The following is a 19092-nucleotide window of genomic DNA, read 5'->3' on the forward strand; positions in this document are numbered from 1 at the left end:
AGTTGATACATGATAAAACACTGATACATTAGCTATATTTCCGATGCTTTCATTTAGAGTTTAAGTAATAGTTTTCATCATATCAGCAAATAAAGTAAGATGTCACATACACACAAAGGCTGTTACAATAAAACCATCATAGCTCAAATGGCCTCTTGTAATCAGTTCCTCGGTGCCTTAATGTGGAAAAGTTTTGAAGACCTTTGGCCTGATGAATATTCCAGTTATGGTCCTATTCCATTACAGTTTCTCGTCCAAGCCCTTTTTTTCTGTTTTCCAGTGGGAATCACTGGTTTCGTTGGTGTTACGTCACGTGACGCCCACCGCGCCATGTTTCCATCTCCGCGTCAGGAAAACTTTTACAGCCAGAGGGAAAGGCTCGAGACTAGCGTCAAGCCACCCGGGATTGGACGCTGCGCTTCCGGTTACACCTTCAAAATAAATCTAACAGATGCCACATTTGAGGAGCGGCTTCCTAAAATAATGACTGTCGTTTGTAAATAGCAAATCTTAGTATATTTAATACCTTTGATATCCACAATGATCCTACAGTTGCTCAGTCATTGTTAAAGGCAACGGGGGAGACTGCTAAAGCCACCCGGTTCAACGTTCCTGCGAGTGTACCCTTTTACTTCGAAGGTGTTGTCGTAGCATTTCCGCCGTGTGCAGCTAGCTCTGCGGAGTTTAACATCAGTGTAAGCGGCAGGGAGAAAGAGTCAAGTAAGCAACAGGAACAAAGTTGTGGGACCTGAGTGCACGGTATTGCGGCGGTCACCCGTGAAATGTAATAACCATCCCTCCGTTTCCAAGAGACAGGCCGCCGTTGTGTTTTCAGGACTACGGTAGTTGTGCTTCGCTTTGTTTTGCTGAAGAAGGCGTCTCTTGAAGCTTTCCCTTTGGCACATTGCGGAGACTGGATGCGCTGGAGGACGGTTCCCTGGAGTTAGCTCAGTTAGTTAGTTAGTTAAGAAGAGTGCCTCGTACCTCGTAGAAAATGCCTTAAATCAACTGCATTGATGTACTTTTTCAACTTTTCAACCTCAAAGTACACTTCACCTGTATCTGTCCATCCGTACTCGACACGTTTTGGACTTGTTTTGAGGGGGCACGTCTCCTGACTCCTCAGTGACAGCAAAGGTGAGTCTGTGCTTTGGGTCTATGAAAGACGTTAAGCGTCATTGTGCCAACGGAACACAACAGTTATTGTTGAAGTTCACAGTCAGGGGCTGGGTGTAAAGAAACTGTAAAAAGCTTTCAAATGCTGAAACGGACCATCAAACAATCACTGTTTCATACTGAGCTTGAGGTTTTCGCATGTAGCTAGCAGTTTGTGAACACTGCAGTTTTGATATTGCTTGGTTAAAAGTCACCAGGTTCCAAATACCGCAGAGATAAAACATTAACCACAAGGCCACCGTAGATTTGCATTTTGAAACTCCCTTTATTTGTGTTACTGTTCTTTTTTTCCCCAATGAAATCGGGGAGGCGATAATCTCTCAAAATGAACTCAACACATACATCTTTTAAATTGAATGGGCATTGACTCTGATCTCTTCTTCAAATCAAGCAAACTCGCAAGTGCTGATCTACACTCACAGCTTAAAAGAGTTCAGATTTATCTGGCTGATCGTATCCCTTCAGTTGTTTTGCCTCCGTTGTCAAAACTAACCACCCCACACACAGAGAGGGGAACTGAAATTGTAAAGACACCAGCAAGATAGATGGGGCTGCCTTTTCCTTGAGTTTACAGTTGTTATTTTTGGGTCTTGCATCATCCCTCAAGAACTGTAACTCAACAGGCACTGCTCGATAAAACTGCACATAAACTCCTTTCATGGTAAAAGCGAGCTATTTTTGGGGAGTGGACATGGCTTAATGAAAGGATACCCCGAATTAAAAGAGACCGCATGCACGAGCATTGTTCTTAAACTTAAAAAAGCAGATCTGAACAGCTGCAACAATGTGAAGCAGCAACAGCTGACCTACACACACGGTCAAGATGTACATTTGGAGATTGTGATAGATGGTGTCGCAATTTTGGAGCCGCTGAAAGTCGAGCACACATGACGGCATCTTTTGTGAGGCTGCAAAACTACAGACAGAAAACAACAATGTCTGCAACCAAAAAAATGACATGTAGAAGTGTAACTCTTTACTGGCCTTAGGGTTTGACTGTCAGTGGTTCTCAAAGCATCTCCATGTTGTACTTTACTACATGACATTAAAACCTGAGAAGTAATATAATCTTTTGAAATTCCCTGGAGGACACTCTAATCATTTACAAGAAATCATTGTCCAGGGTTAGCTTCCTTCTGGACTATGGTTATGGTTTTTTGCTAACCTTTAAACCTCAAACAAACCTTAATTGTTCCACTGGAAAGCACTACTTGGTTGAATAATGGTCATATAAAGCTGTCAGGTACTTCTGATATTAACTTGTTGTGACAAAATGAAAACAATCACAATTTTACTGCTTATACAGTGGAATAAACGTCATAGTTCAGCATGTGGTTCAGCACAATTGAACATGAGAAGAAACCATTACATGTGAAAAGACTTAAACTCTGTATGATGGTAAGTGGGGGCCAACCAAAGCAAAATAAACACAGGTGGCTAGCCAAAGACATTTCTATGTCTACTTGATACTTTGCGGCTGTTTGAGACTCTGAGATTATTGGCTAGTTTGCTCCTGAGCTAAGTCTACAACATAATTGTCCATTATTACAGCATCAATTACTCTCACAGTAGTCGTTTTACACGTAAGATTGACAGCCCAAGGCCATTGTGTGAAACCAGTTAGGCTCTTCCCCGACGCTGCTGAGCGGACACCGACGCAAAGTCTCAAACAGCTGTTTGCATTTTAACGACCCACGGTGTTCCTCGTGAAGTGCCAGATCTTCCTGCGTGCTGCTGTGTCAGCATGTTTGAAAGTTTTGTGTGTGTGTGTGGCTCCAACGCATGTGACACCTTCACCCTCCTGGCCTCCCTTTTGAGCTTATTTCAACTGCTTAAAGTACATTAAAGCAGAAAGGAGCTAAAGAAAGACCTGCATTTCAGTTGGAAGTGAGCAGGAATTAAAGCGTTTTCTTCTCACTTACAGGTGCAGAAAGAGGGCTGCTGCACTGTGTGCCAAGAAGCCTGGGAACGTTTGGCACAATTTCAACCAATAAGGCATTGAATTTATCGGCTAACCATGGCATCACACGGTGACGCTGCAGAGGGAGGAGCCAATGAAGAGTTCAGCGACATCATCAAGTGGAGATCTGGTATGTTTTTAATAGTTTTGGCCTTTGTTGACATTGCTATCTCGAGGCTAAGTTTATTGTTTTACACTCCAAATAGGACACACGACCTGCAGAGCGTGCAAGTGCGTGTAGGGCAAAATGCTTACTGTTGCATGGAGAAAGCATTTTGTTGTACGTGCATGAGAGTGGTAACTGAGAAGAAACACTGAAAGAGCCACGGATCCTGTTGTGTTGAGTTCACCTCAGTTCCCATGGAGGCAAGGGGAACAGGGATAGAGGTAAAGCAACAAAGGCACGAAGAGAACAGGAGATGGTTGATTGTAACACGTTTTGCGAGGAGAAGGAGAAAGTCACAGGAAAGGGGACCAATGGCAGCAGGGAAAGTGGAAGACAAGAATGTGGGGATGGGTTTAGAGGGCCGCACCCTGTGATCCTTTTCTCTGTGGATCATTCCATAGGTTAATCTTTTGTAGACGCCACCCTCAGCGAAAGAGAGAGACAGATGACAAACAAGTTGTTGATGTGGCTGAGTTGAGTGCTTCAGCTGAGCGAACCTTTAACTTTGGAGAGTAGCACAACATGTAGAATACTGGCTCTGATATTCTCTGTAAATCAAAGAGAGATACATGGAGCCAAACCTTGAGTTTGCCTTAATTTAAGACAAGCATGGCATTTCGTGTATTTCGCACTATGTGTTTATCAAATGAAATGCAAAGTGAGTCAATGAACGGAACTTGCAATATCCAAATCGTAGAGGCTGCAATAAAAGTTTGGATAGATAATGTGGTAAGTTTACGATTCTGATGATAAGCATGATTTTCATTGTGTATTGAATGAATACTTCAGGTGTCATTACCAAAAGCCCATATTCTGAGTCCTGCTTAACAGAGTTGAGTGGCAAGAGAAAACAAAGAAGAAAACAAGGAAACTGTCTGATATGCGTCAATATTAAAACCTTTTTTTGGTTGTTTGTTTTAGAGCTCATAATGCAGAAAAAGATGCATGATATAGTTTAAAATGACAAAATTCCCAGTATTTTTATTGCTTAAGTTCACTGATGTCATTAAAGACAGTAAAGTTTATTGTTAACCTGTAAAATATCTTATGTCCATTACATATCATATCTAATATTGGCATCAAAACATGGAGCCATGTGCTCCCTCTTGCTACCTCTCCATCCTCGCTGTTTCTGTAACTGACTTTCAAATACAAAAAGCAACCGTAAGGAGCGCCTTCAGATTCATCCATCCTGTCCAGTCCATGTGCCAGCTTTCTCCACCCGCCCGGCCTCAGAATGCTGGCAAATTCTGCGCCAGGAATTCCGCTGTGCCGCTGGCGTTTGTAATTTACGGCGCTTGTTTTCAGACCACAGTGCTTTTTCTTACAACGATTCAGGTTTCCCTAGCAACCCAAAAAGTAATGTTTTCTATGGCAAAGAGGGGAAAATTTTGCACGTAGCTCAGCTGCACACACACACAAAAGAAACACGTAGAAAAGTAGAGCACATGTGTACCGAGGTAACCTGCCGGCTTTTACCCAACTTTTTTTTAATCTTAAACTTGTCGGCTGATGTTGGTGCTGTGTGTGTGTGTCAGTGGGCTGACATAAATGTGGTGTAAAGTAGGTGTTATATTTTATTTATAATTCAAATATGCATTCATCCAGCCTCACAAAAAAACCCACCCCTGCTCTTCTTTCTATCATCACACATATAGCTTTAGCAATTAAGATCCTAAAACTTTATACTGCAGGAATTGAGACGGGAAGATAGATGATGAAAAAGAGAGTGATTTGTGGTGAACATGGGGTCGAAACATGGGCTGTGTGAGGTGATTGACAAGCAGGTGAGTGTGTGTGTGTGTGTGTGTGTGTGTGTGTGTGTGTTTGTGTGTGTATGTGTGTGGTGGGCAGGTGGAAGGAAGTTTTCACAGCTGAGTCGAGCATTGTGAGATAATCATTAGCACACTTGTTCATGTGGTCTGTCGGCCACCACGGGGGGTGTGTTTGAATGGTTAAAGAATTTATTCACAGCTGTATTTTTTTTGGTCCCCACTACTGATTGACACACTTGGTTCATTTTGTCGTTCTTTGAAGCTCACATATAGTTATTCCAGCTGTGTGTGTGTGTTTCATTTGTTAACTAGTACTACAGTGAGATCACCGCTACAGCAGGGGGGTATGTGTGTTGTCTGTTCTGCCACCTGTGATGGAAGTCGGCAAGCCAGACAGTCTGTCCTACTCACAGAGATATGCACACTCATGCCTCTTGAGGGGAGTGAGGGGTGGCTCATGGTTTCCATCATGTTGACTTGTTACGCAAGCAAGCAAGCAAGCAAGCAAGCAGTATAGTACAGAGGACGAGTGGAAGCAGGGTGCAAGCTGAAGAATAGGGCTTCAACTTTTTATCACTTTAATTATTGATTAATCTGACAGTTATTTTCCTGTTTAATGTGTCGGAAAATGTGAAAAGTGTTGCAAAAAACATCATCAAATCGCTTCTTTTGTCCAACAAACAGCCCAAAACTCCAAGACTTTTTCTGGAACCAGCAAATATTTGTCATTTTTGCTTAAAAAATGTCTTGGTTATCAGAAATAGTCTGCAATTAATTTCGTTGACTAATCAATTATCTTATTGTTGCATCTCTATGAGAGAAAGTAATGCAATTGGGGAAAAATTACTCTCTTTGGCGGGAAGTTTATGACAGTCGCCCCTGCTATATATCAATTGACTGGAACACATGACTTATTTACCTGCTTGCTAGATACAGTATCAGGTTATTGGGATGTAGCCTGTAAGCTTTTTCCAACAGAAGCCACTGAAAAGACAAACTCAAGGAAAAGTTTCAATCTGTTGACTAGTGGTTACAGTAGATTGTCATTATTATTGTCATTTGAACCACTTATTGAAAATATGAAATTGCTGTTTTTCTTTTTCATATTAATTTTATATCACTGTAAATCAAACATCTTTTAGTCTTGGACATGATCCGACAAAACAAGCAACTTGTCGACGTCACTTTCTGCTTCGGGAACATGTGATCCATTTTTCAAAGCTTTCGTTAAATGGGCCACAAGATTTACCATTTACTCTAAAGAAGTCATCTAGAGTAATTCTGTTATGAAAATTACCATCACCTCTAGCCCTGAGGTTGACTTAAGGGGCTGATGTCTGTTGAGAACCAGATGTGTGTGTGGTTTGCAACATGGCCCAGCAGCTCAAGAGAGACTGAAACAGCTTTTTAAAAAAAGAGCTTCCAGACAGTTTTAACAAAGTTCTGGTTGGATTACCCTACAACCCCCCTGAAGCATTATCTACCTATCCTATCGGTGCACTCCCCCTCCCCCCTGCCCATTCCAGCGTGCAAAGGTCAGATATCATCCAGGGGGTGAGGGGCTGTTGTTAAACTACCCTTACACAATAATGGACACTCACATGACCCCTTTTTCCCCTGTTTATTTGTCATCTGAGAGCCACACTCACACAGCTCTGGTTACCTGACCTGGTCTTGTTTTCCTCCATCTCTCTCTTCTGTTTTATGCCCTGTCTTCCCCTCACTCATTACTGTCACATATAATTCAGATGGATTACAGATACTGATAGATATATTGGGTGCCTTGCAGCTCCTAGAGTGTATAGAGCTTTGAAATTGGCTTGCCTTTGTTGAACTGGAACTCTTAACCCTCCCAACATTACCTGTTGAGCCACACAGAAAAGGATCCACCTGCACATTATCTCTGGGTGTGACGTCCAGCATAATGGAAGAAACATGGTTCAAGCTAATATGGCAACAGGAATGTGATTGTCACAAACCGAGGGTGTGGAGGGTGTGGAAATGAGATTTCTCTGAAGACTTGTCATCATACAGGCTCAGCTACATGTCATCGTACATCCCTGATTCTAGCCTTGGCCTCTTACAGTAGGGTGGACCCAGGTTTGAAATGTTGTAGCTGCTGTGTATGTGTGGAAAGCAATTGCATTACTTAATCGGAATTACATGGATACAACATTGAAGTTATCTGAAACGAAAGCCTTCTCTAAGTGTCAGCAAGTGCAGTGGTATGCAGTGTTATGCAATTCCATAATCATGGGTGTGCATCTGCATGTGTGGGTAGCATGGAACAAAAATCAAAACAAAGGAGCTTTCACTGTACCCGCCCCTTCATTCAGAGATGTCATGAACAGAATTGTGTTTTTTTATTGTTTTTTTTTGAGGAGTTTCACTTTCTTGTTCGGGTCCCGGTCAGTGAGAGTTCTCATGGTGTATTTATACTTTGAGGAAGCAACGTGTCCACAGGGAATGCAGCTGGATGTGTCTTCACAGCAATATATAGACACAAGCGTGTGTTTGTGATTGTCCTCTGAGCTGCTAGCTGGATGTGGCTGCCTGGGAAGAGGGAGGAAACGAGCTTTGCAAAATCCTGGCTGGAAATTTGGGAATGGAAGCACTGGCCAAAACATCTCCCCTGGGTGCGGTTGTCTGTGGGACTCTGCCTCTTTGGTCCATTTGCACCCCGCCCAGCCCAGATGACTTTTAAAATCTCTGCGAGAAGACTGGAAATGGCCGAAAAATGATCAGTGTCGAATGTTCCTGTGTATGTTAAAACGCATACAAACAGATCTCCCCTTTTCTGGGGATCTGTCTTCTCCCTAGGCAAGCCCTTCCAGTTCAAATCCCCCTCTCGGCCCCTTTTTTCCTAGCTCATTAGGGCTACAAAGCCACGTTGCCGAATCTACCTTCTGACCCTTCGCATGACAGGATTTACTAAAACAAAAAAACAGGCTCAGGCCCAGAGAGAGTTTGGATTAACCCTTGAAAGCTACAATGTTATTTCACTATTGAGTTAATAGCTTGAAGGGAATGAATCCCTCTATTGATATGCCCATTTTTCATAGCCCTGAAGGTCTGTTTTTGGTCCTTTTGGTTGTTAACAGGTTTGTGGTACTTACTCCTCAGTCTCATCTATGACAAAGCATCCTCTTCTTCTTTTTTGAAGTCTATTGGCTGTTGGCTAACAACTTGTTTTGTGTCCAGTCTGCGACTTCTACTTATTCCACTCTGTTGATGACAGCGGCTGATGAGACCACGCTGTGCATAGCCTGGTTTAGTGGTGGTTGATGGAAGCGCATCTAATTTGCATTTTCCACCTTTTGTCTTTTGTATGAAAATAAAGTTCGCTCTATATTTGCTTGATAGTTAGAAACGTGCCTTATTTTAAAAGTGGTGTTGATACTAAAAACTCTACAGTTTGAGTTTTTCCACTGCTTAGCACATGCAGGGAGATGAGAATGTTAAAGATCCACCACAACCTGTTGTGTTAGCGTTCTTTTTTCCAATGTTGCACAAAGTATTCAGTTGAGATTAGATAGTGGGACAGGTCAGACCGGGACAGAGACAGAGACTTGTGTGCTAAAAGTTTTCAGGTCAGACCAGGACATTGTGGCCCCATGTAATTCACCTCTACAAAGAGACTTTGAGAATTTAGGCATGGGAATCTACTTTTTTCCAAGGGAGGAGGCCTGTGGCATTGTGGGAGCTTTTGCATTTTCCATTTCTTTCTCTTGGATGTTGGTCGGACCACTGACTCATCCGGTCTGTATGTGTGTATACAGTATGAATGTGTGTGTGAGAAGCACAGCCACGACTACCACAGCACCTCATGAAAGGTATTTTTTGAATTAAAACCCTAAAACACTTTTTAAAGCAACCTTTCTGCATGTCTTGGTCTTGTTAATTGCTGTGTGCTGAGATAATGAAACTAAACTTCATCATCATTGCAGTGGACTTCTCTTGTAGCCCCACAACTAGAAGAAATGTGCATGTGACTATTATTTATTGTAAGTAGGTTTCTTGGCCTTGTGGGGAAGACGGCTTTTTTAGAATCAGAACCTTGTAGCTCGACCTTATCAGCTAATTTCATGTTTCCTAATTACCAGACGTCCAGTAAGCAAGCAACTCTAAATGTCATATAAACTCAGGCAATGTTTGTGGTGAGACATGAAAATCAAAGGCTTCATTCATTTCTTCCAACCCCTATTTCAGATGTGGGATTTGGGATGGGAAGAACTATAATAAGCCAATGAAGTGTGTGTGCGAGCATGAGTGGGAGAGAGAGAGATAGTGTTTATGCACTCTCATGGCTTCATTCAAGCAGCTTGATGATGGATGCTCTAGGGATGGTGTGCGTAGACTGAATGACAGAGGGGGACGCCTGTCTCTGGGTTCATGACTGATGCAGTCCAGCGGAAAGTCCCTGATTCCTTCAGTCATTGCCAAGGCCAGCCTCACCCAGCCAGATTCATTCCTCTGAGTTGTGACAAGTCCAGCTGCTGCAACTCTCTACGGAAGGAAGTGGCTTTTAATTCACTCTGGAAGTTAGTCAGGGGTGGGCCAGGGCCGTCATTCCTCCCCTACTTCCTCCTCGTGAAGGAAAGGAAAGGGAGAAAACAAAACACAGGAAAATTAACTTTCTCTCTCTTGTTTCCTTCATTCCCCCCCCCCCCCCCCACACACACACACACACTCTCGCTCCCATCTTTTTCCATTTTAACCTCTCTGTGGGAATAGAGTTGTTTGTTCAGTTGCCCCTCATTGACTAAATATGTCAATGAGCAAATGGTTTCAGGCCTTTGCCCTGCTCTGTGTCCCACTGCACGAGCTCACAGACCTGCTTTAATCTCAGGACAGGAGTCATGTCACAGTTTTGACTGCATGTCCTGTATTTATTCTGAGTCAGTTTTTTTTATCATCATAGGTATTTTCACTTTCATGATGTCGTCAGCACTATGTTTGAGGGTTCAGGTCACTCGGGATCATGCTGAACTGCTGTCACTTCCTGCGACGCTGGAGAGTGAGGGCTGTCGTTTCTGTTAGTACCTTGTGTTTTCAGTGGGGGGAAATCAGCTGTCAGTTACAGCAATGCATATGGCAAACACTCACGCAAACCTCCAAGTCACCTGTCACTTACCTTGTAATTGACGAGCTGAAACAGTCCCTGCTCTCGTCACTCTTTTCTCACCCTCCTGTCGAGTGTGTGTTATGTCACATCTGATAACCCTGCCCAGCACCCCAAATAAACAGACCTGGCGTACTCGATAAATGCTCTCACACCTCTACTTCCTCTTTCTTTTTTTGCTCTGCCGCTCTCACTCTCCCACCACCACCACCATCACCACCACCACCTTGTCTTCCTGTTCCGCATGTGTTATTCTTTCTTTCTGCCTCTCTTTCTGTTATTTTTTTGTGTAAAAAGAGTGGTTTTCTGTCATGAATTTGAGCAAGTGGATGTCGTGGAGAAAGCGTCACTTTTTCAGGAGGAGAAAACCTGATTATAGTGATCTGGGTAAGTGCATGAGCACATCTGTAGTTCTGTTTATATGTGGAGGAGTTCAACAGTGAATTCAAAGAAGCTTACAGGAAACTAGACTGTTTATCCACTTAACTTACAATGTGATCCAATTTTATTTTTGCATTTTATTTATTGAAAAGGTTGTTAAACCAAACCGAATGTCGCAGTTGAATCCATATTTAACATAACCTTTGACATCTTTTTGTTCTACGGTTTTGCTTTTGTTTTTGCTGCTTGATTCAAGAACTTATTATGCCGTGCGTCTGCGTGCGTGTGTGTAATCATCTCACAATCAGTTTCTGATGATGTGCTGACACGTATCTTTAGCGACTGGGTGTATGGCTTAAACATCACCATCCACTTTTGCAGACCAGCACTGATGTCAGTAAACATAAAAAAGGAAGATGCTTTATGGATGCAAAAAGGCAAGTGTCATAAGACTGTTGTCCTATGGTCTTGTTTCACAGTTCTCACTCTGCGTCATACTTATAATTGAAATAAAAATACCCTGTTTTGCATCTGACCAGCCTTTTTTGTTCAACTGTAGGTATTTTTTTCCATATCAATGGAATGTTCACATTGGCTACACTCACCGTTTCTTGGTCAGCTTGGAGTCAAAAGCATTAACCGTTCCACACTGTTGAGTTCAGTTCTCTTAGTCTGAGTTATAGTCAGTTATTTTTGTCCCAATATACTAGAATGCACGCATTCATGCTCCTGTGTGTTGTGGCAGCACTGCATGAGACTGGGGTGGACACCGTTTTTTGAATAGCCACCTAATAAATTGCCTGTTTAACTTCACTTGTTTACAGATTTATGCTTGACATCATAATATAAGAGAGCCCTTAAGCCATATACTGTATCCGAGTAAATAATAAAAGTGTTTGACTAAATTTAAGAGCAGCAGATACAGAAATAATGTTTTGGCAGTGAAAACACCAATAAACAACCGTGTGTACAGTAAATCGTGACACTGCTTAAAAGTGTTGCATAGTTGTTACATCAATAAGGGGCCTATGTTTCAACCCATGTCTGTTCGTTGTTTGGTTGGTTGGTTTGTCAGCGGGATAACTCAAAAACGTTCACAAATGGAGGCTGTGTCTCAGCCCAGAATAGAACTCATTAACTTTTGGTGCAGATCCAGATAAATGGATGGACTGATTTTTTTCCACATTTTCTTTCATATTGAAAGAGAGGGTGATGTTTTTGCAAACTTTTCATGCAATAATACATGGATCTTGATGAAAGAAATCTGCCATATGAAGGTGGCTGGTATTTATGAGTGAGTACTGTTTGACAAGAATTGAATTTGATCAGATTGGGCCATTCTGGTTTTGATAGAAAATTAATTTCAAGAAACGTTCTGCTCAAGAAATGGGGATTTTCATTTATTTTCTGGTTGAACAATACACATTTATTATTATTTGACTTCTCATATTGTTCTGTATATGACCCGTAATCAGAAAAGTTTGGCCATCTGCTGTAAAGGATTGAAACTGTCCATGCGTGGATAAGTGTAATGTAATATACTGTATATGGGGGGGGGGGGGGTTTGATGTGACGATGGTGGGCGTGTGCTGAGAAAGTTGACGCCTCTGCCCCACCACAGCGCCTCCAGCACCATTCCCGTGTTGTGTCTGTATTTGTGCGGCGATCTCTGACTGATAAACCCTCCATTGTCTCGTTTACCCATCTTGTCACGGCTCTTACATTCAGTCCTGTTGCACGCAGAGATGGTGCCGAACAGTGTTTCTGTGTTTATCTGTGTTCATCCCCCATCCCACGATGCATTATGACTCCCCACCCTTGGCTTGCCCCGTCCTGTTCTGCTCTGCCTCCAATCTGTTTCCCTTTCACTGACAGCGTCCCTCTTTCCCTCCCCTCTCGCTCTGCTGCGGCATTCCTCTCATCTTTTCCTCTCTTGCCGGTCAAGGAGTGACAGAGGCGGAGGAGTGAGGAGGAGAGGGAGGCAGGAATGCCACATTCTGTCTTGTGCTGATACTTGTGGACTATCCCTCTACTTTTGCAGCTTCTTCAGAGCAGCTTTTGTGGCTATTTATGTGGTAAAAGATGGCAGAGCTTGGGCTCAAACTCAGAGGTAGGAACTTTTGACAGGTATGTGACACATGGCTTGGTGGCAGATAGGCGTGCCACAGGTAATGCAGTTAGGTGTGGTAGACTCAGACAAATGCTGTGTATTTTTAGTGCTTTCTGGCTGTCTGATCAAGGTGTGTTCAAGCGTGTTATTAAAGCAAGTTTTTCAAGTGGATTGTCATTCATTGGTACTCATAAATGTACTCTCTCTTCCTGTTAGGTACATGCAATAAGATGCTTCAGGTTCTACCACCACTGTTTCAAACATACTTTCAACAATCTTGGCTTGTAATAGTACTATATAAGGATTAAAACACATTTAAAACTAATTATTCGATTGAATTGTGATTAATTGCCAAGATTGAGTTGGAGCTCCTTTGGTCTATTTCCCACCTATTGTAAAATTCGCGGCAGTGAATTATAGCTCCTCAGATCATCAGTCTTTATTAAATTCCTGCGCCCCTCAACCCCACCATTCTTGTTCATCCTTAATTACAGCATTGCATGCACCTCCGCACACCACAACAGTGTTTTTCAAGCTGCTAAATGGGGATATGGAGTAATCTTCCTGTACGTTCAAAGTGTTTTGCTTACAAATTCCCAGATCTTGGCGAGGGAAGAGTGTCAACAACACTGCGCTGGCTGGGACAAGCTTAGACAAGTGACCACTGGAGGGAGGAGGGAGGAATGCAGGGGAAATTATAGGAATTCTATGCATTCCTCTCAACCTATGGAGTCGAAATAAAACACGACCAAACTGTAAATAGGATTGAGTTTATACATGCACTTTTGAGCGTGTGCTATGTGAGGTAAAGATCAAATCTGTAAGAGGACTCTTAAATTAAAGCCTAAAGTGTGAATGCTGTACGACTGTGTCTGTCCCGTGGAAGGTTTAGTGCCCTCCAATGTTATGTGCTGTGGGTGGTGCTGTGCTGAAAGACAAGACAGCAAACAGCTGAGCCTCCTTCCTTTCCCATCAAGGTGAAGTTCAGCCTCTGCTCCAGAGAGGTTTCAAAGCCAAGACATGAGCTTTCCTCTGTTTCACAAAAATGTTAACTTTTAGTACAATGACTTTGAATTTGTTGACTTTCTGCCAGTTAAACATTCATTCACTTCAGCAGGACTGAATGTACTAGAGCTGTACTCGGCTACTTGGGTAATAGTTGGTTCATTTTACACACATGCATTCACCTAAACAGTGACTTGGAAAATCTAAGTTTTGGCTGTCAAGTATAAGTTGGCCAAAGGTAATTGCTGCTCACTGGTGCAGCAAAACTTTGTTAATGTCTCTATTTGTCTAAGCTCTGAGCTCTCATGTTTACTGTGTGATGCTGCCGTGGAAACCCTGGTGGTTTGTTTGATTTTCACCTCAGTGCCTCCCACCGTTTGCCCCTTCTCCCCGCTGTGTGGTCACAGGCTCTCTCCACCTGTTAGCAGGAGGGATACACTAATAGACTTGGAGGGGGTTGTATATTTTATGTGTCTGCTTGTGTGTTCCCAGCTGGCTGCCCAGAGAAATGTGTGTGTCCTGTGAACGGTTATGTCATGTTTTGTGGTTTGTTTGCAGTTCATTTTTCTCAATCTTCTCAGCGCGGTCAAGTCTCGCTTATGTAATGTTGGTCAACACTGGGTCAAGGAAATTGGAGCGGCTTGACAATTTGAAAGATTATGGTCATATTTCAGAAAAATAAGCTTGGGTCTGAATCCCTTTTTTTTCCTGCAGAAACTGACTGAAGCCCTTTTGTTAACAGAAAGCAGGCTGTGAACATAAATTAAAAGAATTTGTCGGGGAAACCCTGCACATAACTCGAAACACGCTGTAGTCTTCATGCTGTGTGGTGTGTGTTTGTGTGTGTGCAGTGCATGTGTGTAAAATATATTGAGAGCATGTGCGTGCTCAGTGAGCTGTGAGAAGACAGTGGTGGGATTACACTTCCTGATGTAATCGCTACTTCCTGTTTGGCTGTTGAGGAAGAGAGACATTTGTTTCTCAGCACATTCAATGTACGTGACTCTGCACTGTCTGTGCAAAGTGTGTGTCCGTGCCAGTATCCCTCCTGATGTGTGTGTGTGTGTGTGTGTTGGTGGAAGGAATAAGATGACTAATTATTTGACAGGGGTTGAGTATTTGTTCCGCAAACAATATGCCCGTGACTCTCTGCCACACTGTGCTAGTGCAGTTGGCTGATAGCATATCTTTATCATATGACCGAGTGACCCATAAAGACTGTTTCCTGTTGTAAAAGTTTTACTCTGGTGCTTATAGTCTTGATTGGGATCAGGCAAACACATTGTCTTCAGTTATGGTTTTAAATAGCCATCTTCAGTTTCATTCATTGATGGTTAGAAGACAACATCTAAATGTTAATGACTTTCTCGAGTGCTTTAAGACTACAGATGCACCGATCGATCGGCAACCGATCGCAATCGGCCGATAATGCCCCTATCGGTTTTGATCGGAGTTCTCAAAATACATCACATCAGGCCGATCAGATGATGTTTAAGTATAAAGACAGTGCATTAACTGCATGCAGGGAGGGAATTTCATGGCCGCTGTAGCCCCGCGCCACAGTGGCCTCTGTGCCCGTGGCCCGGTCAGCGTAGCAAGCTTGCCCTGAATTACAGCCAGCTGAGTGCACAGTAGTCACTCACAGTAACTTCAGTGAGTCCGCGGTTCGCGCAGGTGGAGTCTCATCATCACGATGATCTCACGTGAAAGCCTCTCACACAGCAGCAGCAACGTCTCAAAACAGAAGAGCGAAACTTACAGCACAGCAAGCGAGCGCAGCGTAACGATGATACGTAACTGACTTATGTGGTAGGATTTAGTCCGGTAAAGATTCGAACTTCCCGGATCAATAACGCAACCTTGTTAAAACACAGACGACGGCTCTTTCCTACCGTACTACGATAGACAACGAGCTACAACCATATTTTCATCAAAACGAGCGACTGGACATTAACTCTGGTCTCTATGGTCAGCCGTCTGTGAGACGAGGGCGCAGGGGCCGTCTACAAAGTGCAACACCGAAAAGAGAAACTACAAAAAATTAAATAACTTCACTTTTATTCAGAGTGTAGTGTCGCCAAAATCACTCCACACATCAATGGTCTCCTACTGGTTATTCTACAATTTTTTGTTTGGAAAAAATGTGCTTTGCCATAATTTTGGGGAATTTCTATTGGGAGAAATATTCAATAACACTAATATTCAGTGTGGTGTCACAAAAATCACCTCACCCTAACCCTACTTAACAAAAACTACTTTCTAATGTAACTTTAACTTGATTTTGGTATTAAAAAATGTTTTAATACACAATCCATGTCTTATTATAAATTAGGATGTTATGGTATCAGTCTGAAAGGTAAATCAACACATCTTACTCAGTGGCCTTTGTGCCCTGTCATGTGGCCTTGGTGCCCCTGGAAAAAATAGTGAAGGCCAAATGGACTTGCCCCTAAAATGACAAAATTCCCACCCTGACTGCATGCATTCCCACTAGTAAGCTACAGTTACTCTATGTAAGCTGAGTCCAAGTTGTCTCTAAGAGAGTCTCTAGAGTGTGAAATATTGTACATTGCCTCAGCCTGCAATAAAACTGTGGTCAATTCATGATACTTTCTCATCTCCTAATTTTTATACTTAATGATACAATGACAATGTTGTGTAAAAAGAATCATTAATTAAATATATGAATGTTACACAAGACAACAATATAGAAGAATTTATGGATTTGACGCGGTGATCGGCAATATCGGGATCGGCAGATACTGCTTTTGGTGATCGGTGATCGGCCCCAAAAATCCTCATCGGTGCATCTCTATTTAAGACCATGGTTAACAAATATATACATATTTAACATAAATTGGAGCCACGTTATCTTTCTGCAAAGGAATCCACAATTTGATATGTCAGATGCCTCTATTATTGATACCTTTTTTGGTTCAAATGTACACCAGGCCAAGATTACATGTGGGCAGTCTTCAGTTAGCAGCGTTAGCAGATTACAATGTTAAGACATATGCCAGGGAATTGTATCCAGTGAACTGAGTGACCTGTACACAGCAGAATAGTATTTAAAGCAAAGGATCACAAAGGGACTAGAGTGCCAAAACTCACTGTTTGGATTGTTGAGTTGAAGGAAGTAGTTAATGTGTTATTTAAGTTTTTTTTCCACAAAATGTCAAGCCACACTTTATCATCCTAGCTCATACAATGGGTGTTTTTTTTTTTAAATTCATTTTACACTTGATGAGATTTTTAGAGATTCTATTAAAGGGTATTTCATGTTTCCAACATCAGTAATTAAATTATTTAGACCTTTACTTTGAGGTCCTTTCTATCCTCCGAAATTGTCTAGAATGCTGGAACCGTCATTGGTGACTACATGAGCCTGTGCACTGATTCTCATAGTTTACTTATTAGAAATGGGACCCTGCTACTTCTCAACAGCGTCCTGTAGTCCTGTATGGTTTTAATTGCACAAGTTGTCGATATCCATAAACGACAAGAGAGTGAGAGTTATCTAACTTCAGGCACATATCAACAAACTTAAATCTGTTGATTGTCTTTATTCAGTCATCACTGACTTTTTAAACTAGATGATGAAATAGTTAAATTAAAGTTTAATGACATTTATATCTCTGTATGTATTTGGTCATGTTTTACATTTTAAGGGTTTAACCTGAACCAGAAGATACCATAACGATTGTAATGATGTCACATCAATACAGGGTCAATATTACACATCTGTTATAGCTGTTTAGTATCGGATTGGAACTTCATATCGGCTGATTTGCAAGTGTAGGTAACAGAATTGATAAAAATGGTATTTGAACATCTCTACTTTATGTATAGGGACATTGAATTAATTTTATTTGTGTCATGCTGTAGCCTTGAACCGAGTCAGCTTGAAGCTTGAACAGTCAGGTGAAGATTAACAAGAAGCATCTCGAGCCACTGAACTGAAGCACACGTACCACTTGTCAGTCACACAGACATGAATTTAGGACCACAGCTGATTGGACAGTTTGTTTCCTCTACCTGTGAACATATGTATGTATTTTTTGGTTGTATCGTATAAATGTCAACATTTAAGTATTTCATGTCGCATCCATGTGTGGGCAGATGTAAATAGTCATAAGCAAATTGACAGAAGTGGACATGTGTATTAATGTTGTGTATACGGACTCCCCTAGGTAAAGGTATTTTCTCTCTAGTCACACACACACACACACACACACACACACACACACACACACACACACACACACTTGCCACTTTGATCCATCCTGCAGTTAGACATTCCTGTGCTGTGGTGAGTAGAAGCAGCAGACAGATTGAAGGGGAGGTTGCAGGTATGAATCGAGTGTATTGTCCTGTAGAGATGGTGCGTTGGAGAGCCCAGGAGACCTGAGCCCACAGGGACCCTCTCCTCAGGGGGCCTCAGGGGCCCTTCACGGGGTGCTGATAAGGCTGTAAGGACAGGCGGCCTCCACGTAGGGCTTTTTATAACAGGAAAATTGATATTGTGTTGAAAGCATGCCTGTACTATACCTGTCCTGCTCCTAGTGAGTTGTGCTCTGAATGTTCCTGCCAGCATTTTTCTCTCCCTCTGGCTACCCCCTTTTTGGCCCTCCTCCTCCTGTGAGTTAACAACTGTGATTGATTGCCGTCAGTTATCGGGCCTCCTACCCGTTGTCAATCCAGCCATCATTTTACTTTTCAACAAGATCTCTTTTTTGTCTCCTGTACCCTTTTCTCCATCATCTTCTTTATTTCATCATCTCATCCTCTTTGTTTTCTTCACCTCTTAAGAAGGTATCCTTTCGGTGCTTTTGTTATTGCTTAAGATTTATGCAGAAAAATGGGTCAACATACTCTCGGGAGGGCCTTTTTATAGTGTCATGGTTCAAAGGTCCTTAAGGACAATGGCGCAGAGAAAAGGATGCAGTGCAAGTATATACCAGCTTAGGCAACCAGCCTCTCCTGTTTTTGTCCACACCTCAAAATCTCGCCCTGCCAGTTGTTTCTTTCTGCAGGAATAAACCTCCATAATTGTTGCCTTGGCATTTACCTGGCAAACAAATAATGTTGCCTATTTCCACCTGGAATGGCACATACTAACAAGAACTGAAAGAGGATTATTCTGTCTCAAAGAACAAGATGTTGAGGAAATGGAAATCATCCAAATTATATTTTGTCATCTTCCCATTTCTTTAAGTCACATTTATGTGGGGTTATTTTGATGGAGAAAGTCACTTATATCATCTTCTCACCTCTTCACCTCTCTCACCCCCACCTCTGGCCTCCCCTTGCAGGACATTCTTGTTTTTATGCCCCTTTTCACCCTGCCAGCAGCTACACACACACACACACACACACACACACACACACACACACACA

At 42.3% G+C, this 19092-nt stretch overlaps 1 protein-coding gene across 9 annotated transcripts in view; it reads left to right on the forward strand.

Annotated features, from left to right (window-relative positions):
* The first annotated feature begins 694 nt into the window (after positions 1–694).
* Positions 695–19092, forward strand: part of utrn (utrophin) — a 193325-nt gene continuing 174927 nt past the window's right edge. For 5 of the 9 annotated variants that reach the window (XR_003982296.1, XM_030404287.1, XM_030404291.1 and 2 more), the window contains exon 1: positions 10511–10586. Coding sequence is in view for 8 of the 9 variants with exons in the window: in XM_030404287.1 (XP_030260147.1) it covers positions 10511–10586 (76 nt within the window). In the remaining variant the exon portion in view is untranslated. Of the gene's footprint in view, positions 1138–3100; positions 3267–10451; positions 10587–12547; positions 12691–19092 lie in introns of those variants that run through there. The other 4 variants (XM_030404293.1, XM_030404286.1, XM_030404284.1 and 1 more) reach the window with 3 other exon arrangements.

This window comes from Sparus aurata, chromosome 22, assembly GCF_900880675.1.
Source record: "Sparus aurata chromosome 22, fSpaAur1.1, whole genome shotgun sequence".
In the NCBI taxonomy this organism is placed as follows: domain Eukaryota; kingdom Metazoa; phylum Chordata; class Actinopteri; order Spariformes; family Sparidae; genus Sparus; species Sparus aurata.